Source organism: Humulus lupulus, chromosome 1 (assembly GCF_963169125.1).
Source record: "Humulus lupulus chromosome 1, drHumLupu1.1, whole genome shotgun sequence".
In the NCBI taxonomy this organism is placed as follows: domain Eukaryota; kingdom Viridiplantae; phylum Streptophyta; class Magnoliopsida; order Rosales; family Cannabaceae; genus Humulus; species Humulus lupulus.
Window position 1 is genome coordinate 274,085,776 of NC_084793.1, and position 10,355 is coordinate 274,096,130.

The 10,355-nt window shown below is 36.8% G+C and overlaps 1 protein-coding gene across 1 annotated transcript; it reads left to right on the forward strand.

The window, feature by feature from the left end:
- Positions 1–4,196: 4,196 nt before the first annotated feature.
- Positions 4,197–6,166, forward strand: LOC133806842 (transcription factor bHLH93-like). Its single transcript, XM_062244930.1, has 4 exons — positions 4,197–5,077; positions 5,212–5,382; positions 5,476–5,643; positions 5,738–6,166. Exons 1-4 carry the CDS (start codon positions 4,460–4,462, stop codon positions 5,822–5,824), a joined length of 1,044 nt encoding a protein of 347 aa, XP_062100914.1. The 5' UTR covers positions 4,197–4,459; the 3' UTR covers positions 5,825–6,166.
- The last annotated feature ends 4,189 nt before the right edge of the window (positions 6,167–10,355 follow it).

The following is a 10,355-nucleotide window of genomic DNA, read 5'->3' on the forward strand; positions in this document are numbered from 1 at the left end:
TGGACATCCTTCAAAGAAAGTAGTAAAGTCATTACCTTTCCTACGTAATTCTAGTGATAAATTAAATAAGGCATGTGATGTGTGTCCTCGTGCCAAACAAACTCGTGATTCTTTTTCTCTTAGTGACCATAAGGCCTCCCGAATTTTTGAATTAGTACATTGTGACTTATGGGGTCCTCACAATACTGTTTCTTCATGTGGGGTTCGTTATTTTTTGACTATTGTGGATGATTTTTCCCGAGCTATATGGGTTTATTTGTTGATTGATAAATTTGAGGTGTTTAAAATGTTTATATCGTTTTTTGCTATGGTTGATTGACAATTTGGTCAAAAGGTTAAGATTGTTCGGAGTGATAATGAGACAGAATTTAATTGTTTGCAAGATTATTTTCTTTCAAACCTCTTGTGTGGGGACTCCACAACAAAATGGTAGAGTAAAACGTAAGCATCGTCATATTTTAACAGTGGCAAGGGCCTTACGTTTTCAAAGTCACCTCCCTCTTTATTTTTGGGGTGAATGTGTCTTAGCAGCTTCTCATTTGATCAATCGAACACCCTCAAGTGTTCTTCAGAATAAAACACCTTATGAAATTTTATTTCATACTTTGCCAATTTTTTATGAATTGCAAGTGTTTGGTTCCTTGTGTTATGCCCATAATCAACGAGCTAAGAATGATAAATTTGCAAGTCGCAGTCGAAATGTATCTTTGTTGGGTATCCTTTTGGTAAGAAAGGGTGGAGACTTTTTAATCTAGAAAATAAAAGTTTTTTTGTTTCTAGGGATGTTAAGTTCTTTGAAAATCAATTTCCTTTTGCTGAAAATGATCCTTCTACTATTAGCTCTACATATAATTCTGGCAGCGTGAGTTTAGGTGATGATGACTTTGATTTTAATCTTTTTGGTGATTCTGAACTATTGTCTAATGAACCTGAACCCACAAATGAATCCTCCCCACTACATGTCACCACCCAAATTCCAACAACTACCACTTTAGAGCCTACTCTCCCTTTTCCTGTAGCACAGTCTAGCCCGACTGCTGCACAGAGTCCTGTTCAATCCACATCTCCACTCCAACATCCATCTACAAGGGGGGTAGCAGGGGCTGCTCCGAATTCTATCAATGACACTCACATGGGATGTGGACTCCGTGAAAAGGTTCCATCCACTCGGCTTCGTGACTATGTTACTAATACTGTTATCACACAAAGTCCATCTGCTATCTCTCTAAGTTCACTCGCGCCGTCAGCTCCCTCTAGTACACCCTTTCCTATAACACATTATATTAACTATGCAAAATTTTCTGCTAGCCATCGACAATTTCTTGCCGCTGTTACTGCAGGTTGTGAACCAAAATCATTTAAAGAAGCTATGACAGATGAAGGATGGCGTCATGCTATGCACACAGAAATTCGTGCTTTAGAGGATAATGGTACTTGGACTATGGAAAAATTACCTCCTGGTAAACGTGCTCTTGGTAGTCAATGGGTCTATAAAATAAAGTACAACTCTGATGGCAGTGTTGAACGGCTTAAAGCTCGTTTGGTTGTTTTTGGTAATCATCAAATTGTCGGGATCGATTATAACAAGACTTTTGCACCTGTTGCAAAAATGGTCACCGTTTCGTGCTTTCTTAGCCATTGCAGCATCTAAAAATTGGGAGCTGCATCAGATGGATGTGCATAATGTTTTTTTGCACGGGGATCTCAATGAAGAAGTCTATATGAAGCTTCCTCCTGGTTTTGGGTCTTCTCAACCTGATATGGTGTGTCGTCTTCGAAAGTCCTTATATGGCTTGAAACAGGCATCGAGGTGTTGGTTTTCCAAACTTGTCACTGCTTTAAAAGAGTATGGCTTTCTACAATCCTATGCTGATTATTCTCTCTTTACTTATACTAAGGGTGGTACTCAAATCAATGTTTTGGTGTATGTTGATGATTTAATTATATCTGGGAATAATTCTGCTATTTTGAAGATCTTTAAGAACTATTTGAGCACGTGTTTTCATATGAAGGATCTCGGGGTTCTTAAATATTTCCTCGGGATTGAGGTAGCTCGAAGTCCTGATGGTATATTTCTTTGTCAACGAAAGTATTCTCTTGACATCATTTCTGAGACTGGTGTTCTGGGTGCTAAGCCCGCATCTTTTCCCATTGAGCAAAATCATCGGCTTGCTCATGCTTCAGGAGATTCTTTGTCCAATTCGGAACCTTATCGTCGTTTGGTTGGTCGTTTGATTTACTTAACGGTCACTCGTCCTAATTTGGCATACTCTGTTCACGTTTTATCACAGTTCCTACAAGAACCAAGACAGGAACATTGGGAAGCTGCCTTGCGCGTTGTTCGCTATTTGAAAGGCTCTCCTGGACAAGGAATCTTACTTTGTGCTGATAGCTCTCTTTCCTTGACTGGTTGGTGTGATTCTGATTGGGCAGCTTGTCCTCTTACTCGTCGCTCTCTCACGGGTTGGCTTGTGTTTCTTGGTCATTCCCCGATTTCCTGGAAAACCAAGAAACAACCTACTGTGGCACGTTCTTCGGCAGAGGCTGAATATCGCTCTATGGCTTCTCTTACTTGTGAATTGAAATGGTTGAAGGGTCTTCTCCTTAGCTTGGGGATTCAACATACTGATGCTATTGGGCTATATTGTGATAGCCAGTCGGCTTTACATATTGCTCGGAATCCAGTCTTCCATGAACGAACAAAGCACATTGAAGCAGACTGTCACTTTGTTCGTGATGCTATCCAAGACGGCTATCCAAGACGGCACTATTCTTCCTTCTTATGTTCCTACAAATTTTCAACTTGCGGACATCTTTACCAAGCCTTTGGGGACCCGTCAATTTCAGTTTTTGCTTTCCAAGTTGGGCATTTATGATCCTCATGTTCCAACTTAAGGGTGGGTATTGAGATATTATTGAGATATTCTCTTAATGTTTTGTATATATGGATAACCGTGAGTTTAGGAATTATATTAGAATTACAGCTCTAGTTTCCTATTTTCTATTCTTTTGAATATATATACGACTAAAATATATCAATAAGATCAAGCCATTCACTATTTCTTCAAAATATTAAACAAAAATGACCTTATCAACAACAGAACAAAAGAGCCTGAAACACTATCCAAATAAATAGTGAGCCAAAAGAGCCACTAATTTCAGCAGTTCAAGATTGGTGAGCATAAATAACCACCATCTTGAGAGGGTATTAGTATGTCTCACATAAAAAGTGTGTAAGCACATTCAACAATATATAAGAGCATGAGTTACTCCATTCATTACTAATTGATTTTGAGATGAAACTCCATGTTACTTAACTCTTTCACTCTGTGCTTATACAATTACTATTCGCATCTATTGTTTTAACACTTTCACATCACTTTCACATCTTACTATCGAAACTACATTACAATATTTTTTTTCTTTTTTAAATCAAACATGTTTGGCTTTTTAATGTCACAATTAAGTTTGAATATTACTGGTTAATATATGATAATGAGAAATTACATCAACTTTTTTCATAGCACAATTGTCCTCCAATTTCCATACAAAACTTTATATAGCACATTATCCAGAACTAGATACTAATACCTTTTTTAAAGCTATAATATTAATATGGATATAATTAATGAAAAGATATATAACTTGAATGGAGTTATTAGTGTTCATGAACCTTTTTAAGTTCTAATTCCTAGAATATTCTTTTGTCAGGACAAGGGAAAAAGGAATATCATTTGGTCACTAACCACAGGGGAGAGTCTATAAATTAATGTTAATACTATTATTAATAATAAAAAAGTAATTGTTATTAAATGACAATTAGCTAAGCATATATTTTTCAATTTTCCATGCCAAGTCATTCGAGAGAGAGAGAGAAGCAAAAGAGATGAATTATTAAGTAGAAATATTTGGAGGTTACAGAAAATCTTGAAAAAGGAAGAGAAACCCGACAGTGTATGATGCTAAACTCCACCCCTTTTCGGTTCAGACAGATTTGTGGGTCAAACCTTTCAGCTTATGGGAATTAAAATATTGATTTTTATTTTGTCCGATTGATAATTTCCGGTGAAAAAGACATGAATTCACCTCGAGAGAAAAATTATATTAATTTTAAATTAAATAAAGCAGATTCCATTTTAATCCAATAGGGTAGCTGGAGCTGGTACAACACAACATAATACACTAGTTTAGCTAAACACAGTATATCATAATACATATACAGTAGTACATTCTATATTGCATAAATTATGGGAAATTAGACCCTTTTGTTTTTTTTTATTATTAGTTTTTGTCACATATTCTGTGATTTATACATATATAAATGTATTGTATTTCATCAACTTGATGCAACTTCGTTTTATTAAGTCTCTCCTCTATGAACAACCAGTTCTCATTACTCCTTAATCAGTAAGTTTTTATTTTATTTTATTTTTTTCAGAGGGAGAGAAAACGAGAGAAAATGGAGCTTACTCAACATGGTTTTTTCGAGGAATTACTAGCTCCAAGAAGAGATAATTGGAGCAGCTTCTCAAGTGGGTTGAGTGATCAATTCTACCCAAGTGGATGGAGCTTTGATTCATTTGAAGAAAACCCAGTTCTGGCAATCTCAAACCCTCCATTTGCTGGGTTCTCTAACCCAACTGAGCCCAACTCTGAATGCCCTTTTGTTGAGCAAACCTTGTACCCTTTTGTTGACCATGGATCAGTAGTACTAATGCCAGAGCTGGATTCACCGTACACCAAGAACAACAATGATACGCCGTCGTTTCCATCACAAGAAGACTACCCTTCAATGGTGGAGGATGAGGAGTTTGGGTTTCTTGGATGTGAAAATCAGAGCTGTTTGGAAGAGAACAAAAATATTAGCGGTTGCTGCAAAGTTGAAATGGAACAACAAACTACAGAGCTCCCTGCTTTCAACATAGGCCTTTGTAGTGGAGAGAAAAAGACCACTACTTCTAGGCCTAAAAAGTTAGAAGGCCAACCTTCCAAAAATCTCATGGCAGAAAGAAGAAGAAGAAAGAGATTAAATGACCGCCTTTCCATGCTCAGATCAATAGTGCCTAAGATAAGCAAGGTGATTTTTGTTTCTTTCTTTTCAAAACCCATGTTCTAGTTTCCAATTATACTCATGAAATTTGGTTTGGATTTTATTTCTTTTCTTTTATTTTGTAAAAATGACTGATTGAATAATGTGACTACTACTAACAGATGGACAGAACATCTATACTTGGAGACACCATAGATTACATGAAAGAGCTTTTGGAAAGAATAAGCAAGTTGCAAGAAGAAGGAATGGAAGATGGGAACAATCAAATCAATCTATTAGGCATATCCAAAGAGCTAAAACCCAGTGAAGTATTAGTCAGAAACTCTCCCAAGGTATGTATGTATATGTATAAGATCTCAGTTTGAGTCACATATATAAATATGAATTTGCTTTGTTAAGTTTCTGAATTTTGATTTGGATTGCAGTTTGATGTGGAAAGGAGAGATATAGATACCCGGATTGATATATGCTGTGCAGCCAAACCAGGATTGTTGCTCTCAACTGTGAACACTCTGGAAGCACTAGGACTTGAGATTCAACAGTGTGTTATAAGTTGCTTTAATGATTTTTCAATGCAAGCTTCATGTTCAGAGGTTTGTATGTTTTCTCTTTGATTTGTTTGTTTTTTTTTATCTTCTTTGATTCTCCTTTATTGAAAATCTTCTTCTTCTTCTTCTTCTTCTTTAGGGAGCTCAAGAGAGGACATTGATTAGTTCTGAAGACATAAAACAAGCCATATTCAGAAATGCAGGGTATGGAGGAAGATGTTTGTAGGAGAGAAGAAACTAGAGAGGAGATCATGAGAAACAATAATATAATTATTAATAATAATAAAAGAGTTTTCTTTGAAAAGTTTGAAAAAAATTTGTGCATCTTTTTTACACTCTTCAAGAAACTCATTTCCAAGTCACAAGTTGTGTTGACAACTTCTGTCTTCTTGAAATAATTTATGTGCTTCTATCTGATCCGTTTCTTAGCTTACCATGTAAATTATCTACTCAAATTGGAGTAATCTTTTAACACAAAAGGATCATTTAGTTCATATCTAACACATTAATCAATGTAATGTTATTTAAATAAGATATTGATGCTACTCTTTTTTCTCTTTTTCTTCAATCTCTTTGTGAAAAGATCTGTGTTGGATTTGATAATGTATTCAAATTCTTTGTTTCTTTGAGCCTACACAATTATTATTTTTATTATTATTAATATTTTATTATTATTTCCAAACATAGACAACCAAAACTAATTAATATCTGGAAATTAAGGTTGGATGATGACCTCTTGTAATAGAAGAATATCAGAACATTCTCAAATACTAAAAAAAATAGCCTTCCTACTCAATAATTCATATGAAACAATTTTATTTTTTTCTTTGTGAACTAATTAAATAGTAACTTCAGTAGATTTGTCCTTGCAATTCCTCTGGGGATTTTCTTCTTCTTTTATATTTTTTTAAGGTGGTTAAACGACATAATATATACTAAAAAAAGCAGTTTAATGGTGGTTGAAGGACATAATGACTGATTTTGTAAAGAAATATGAGGATGGGGTGCATATCAATTTGGTGTGCTTTTTGAACTATTCTAATATGCGTGGAGAAGAGGTAAACCATTTGCAGAGTGGAAGCACTTCAATTAACATTTGTGGCACAAACAATCATTTCTTTTCTACCATGAATTCTTTTTTAATTTTAAACAAGATTATAACAATAATAATGAATTGAACATGTACTAAGATACTATGGGGGTGGGTCATTTTAGCTACCTAGGATTACCAACCGTTATTGGGAGAAATAAGAGAAAGATTTTCCCAAAAAATAAAGGTTGTGTTTGAAAGATCATTCAAAGGTGGAAACAGGAAGTATTATTTTCAGCAAGGGGGCTGGACATTCTGATTAAAGTCCTTCTCCGAGCAATATTTAGGTTTTTTTTTTTAAATTTTAGTTAAAAGATGGTAGTTTATTGAATCAAATCAACAACAACAAAAGGAGGACTACAATTCAACTATATTTTATTGGTAGAATATAGGACTAAGTTAAAAATGTATATTTATTAAATTCCACTAACAACTCGGGAGCTCTAGGAAAATTGAATTTGAAAGTCCTTAGGAAATTTAAATTTAGAGGTCTTAATTTTTCATTATTTTGAAGAAGAAAAAAAAGATTAAATTTTAACAATTTTGGGATATTTGGGCTTATGGCCATAGGCTTAGCCCATCTTAGCTTAGGATTGACCCTACGAGGAAAAGCAAAAGAAACTATTGATTGGGCAATTTTGTTACCTAATTTAGGAACAAGATTACAAAGACTATATCACGCCATACAAATAAGAGCCTTAAATTCTGAATAAACAGGTGCTAAAACTTCACCAAAAAGAGATTGTTAAATCTTGATGGCGAAATAAAACAATCAAGATTCATAGCCGAAAAACCATGCGACCAGAAACAAAGTATAATAAATGCGCAAATAGAAACACTACAAAGCAAATATGCGAACAGAACAATTATAACGTAAAATATTCGAACAAAACAAAGTGTAAAGAAAGTAACAAACATAAATGCAATAACTAGTATAGCAAACAGAAACAATAAAGAGAAAAATGAAAAGTTAATAAAAACATCAAGATTTATATTGGTTTGGACAATTTGTCCAACATCTAGTTGAATATCGTCACGAGCTTTTATTGATCATTGTTCGAATAGCTCTGTATAATTTCTTTTCTCACAGTTGAGAAGAACACTTACGACAAAGCTTTCTTGAATCTTCTCTCACATACAACCAAATCTAGTTCTCTCTCTTTCTTGAAGGAAAACACGAACACAATGCTCCCAATCTCTCTCAAAAATATTACAAGTGAATAGAAAATGCAAGATGTAAAATGAATCTCAAATGACTCCTAAAATACTTATATATAACTAATAGACTTGTAAACTGATAAGCACCAGATGTAATTATGTATATATTAGTGCATATTGTGTAAATACTAACTAATATAGGGTCCTCTCTTAAGTGTATATATAGACCCTTACGCACTGTACTGAAATGATATATACAATATACATAATATTCAGCATAACAAACTTTCTCTCTCTTCTCCAAATACATATTCAGTCATGGCATCAGAGCCTTCGTTCTCCTCGACCTCCACTGGTTCGATCGACTCGCCGGTTCCACCTTCTCCTTCTTCCACCTCTGGTGTTACCACACCTGTCCCTTCTTTCTCCCCCTTTTCCCTGTCTTCCCCCTTAGCTCCCTTCACTCCAAACAGTTCTTCTTCCTCTGCCCCGACCCTTCCCTCTATTAATCAACCATTTTCTGTCAAGCTTGATAACTCCAACTTCCTCATCTGGCGCAATCAACTCCTTAATGTTATTGCTGCTCATGGCCTTGAAGGTTTTCTCGACGGCTCCGTTTCTTGCCCTGCCAAACACTCCCCTACGGATCCCACTACTATTGATTCAGCCTATATCACTTGGAACAGGTACAATCGCCTCTTGATGTCCTAGATATATGCCTCTTTGTCTGAAGGATTGCTCTCTCAAATTGTTTCCTACAACACTGCTAAAGATATATGGGATGGTCTTGCACACATTTATGCCTCCCAATCGATGTCCAATATCTCTGAGCTCCACACTTCTCTTCATACCATTACGAAAGGAGGCCTCTCGATGATTGACTATCTCCAGCGATTCAAGAAAATCTGCAACACCTTAGCTGCTATTGGTGACCCAGTTTCAGACCGAGACCATCTCATCTACTTACTTCGTGGTCTTGATCGTGATTATAATCCTATTGTCTCGTCTATTATCACTAGATCTGACAAACCCAGTCCTGAGGAGGTCCATAGTCTTCTAATGCAATATGATTTTCGCCTTGAAAGGCAATCTGCTACTGAACAATTACCCATCATTCAAGCAAATGTTGCTCACAACACTCACCATCCAAATCGATATCCCCCTCGTTCTTCCTCTCACACTCATTTTTCCCATCAATCCCCACACACCCATTCCTCCCACAGATTCTCCTCTTCCTCTTCCAGTGTTCTTGGCAAACCTCCCTCTCGTCCATCTCACCACCTTCCACCGTGGTTACCACCCTCCTCCTCTAGCTCTCGTTCTCAATGTCAAATTTGTGGCAAGTTGGGCCACATTGCTGCTGTCTGTTATCACAGGCTTAATCTCACCTATCAGCCATCTTCTCAACCGAGGAATTTCAACACCACTCTTACTCCTGGCACTGCTTCCTCGTCTCCCTCTGGCATGGCTGGCCTCTATTCTTCCGCTTCTACATTCTCGGACCCCGCCTGGTTCATGGACTCCGGGGCTACGCATCACTTCACTCCAAATGTTTCTGCCCTTTCATCTGCTTCTCCATACTCGGGCCCTGAACAGGTTCAAGTAGGTGATGGTAAGACTTTGCCTATTGCTCATGTTGGTCAGTTAAACCTCTCTAACTCTGTTACATTACACAATGTCCTTCATTCCCCTGCTATTACTCATAATCTGATAAGTGTTACCAAATTGTGTCAAGACAACGATGCTTATATTGAATTCTACCCTTCTTATTTTCTTGTCAAGCATCAGGTCTCCAAGCATATCCTCCTTCGGGGTCTACTTGATCGAGGTCTTTATCGAGTCTCCTTTGCTCCCGAGCATCTTCCACATACCTCCTCCTCTCCTCAAGTCTTCCTTGCTCGCACCTCTGACATCTCTGTTTGGCACTCTCGCCTTGGACATCCCACCTTTACTATCGTCTCTCAAGTTCTCCAGTCGTGTGACCTTCCAGCTCCGTCATCATCCTCTACTTTCTTTTGTAATTCATGTCATTTAGCTAAGAGTCATCGACTCCCTTTTACTGTATCACACTCTAGAGCTGTAACATCTTTTGAATTAATACACATGGATCTTTGGGGTGCTTCCCTTGTTGTTTCACACTCTGGTTTTCGTTATTTTTTACTACTTGTTGATGATTTCTCACGGTTCTCTTGGATTTATTTTTTACAAACTAAGGATCAAGCTTACTCTACTTTTCTCACTTTTCAATCTTTAGTAGAGCGTCAATTTGATACCAAAATAAAACAGGTCCAAACTGATGGTGGGGGTGAGTTTCGACCCCTTGCCTCCTTTTTCTCCAAGATTGGTGTCATGTTACGCATCAGTTGTCCCCATATTGCCGCTCAAAATGGGCGTGTCAAGCGAAAGAACCGTCATGTTGTTGAAACCGGGTTAACCCTCTTGCATCATGCTCATGTACCCCTCATTTACTGGCCTTATGCCTTTTAAACAGCTGTGTACTTAATTAATC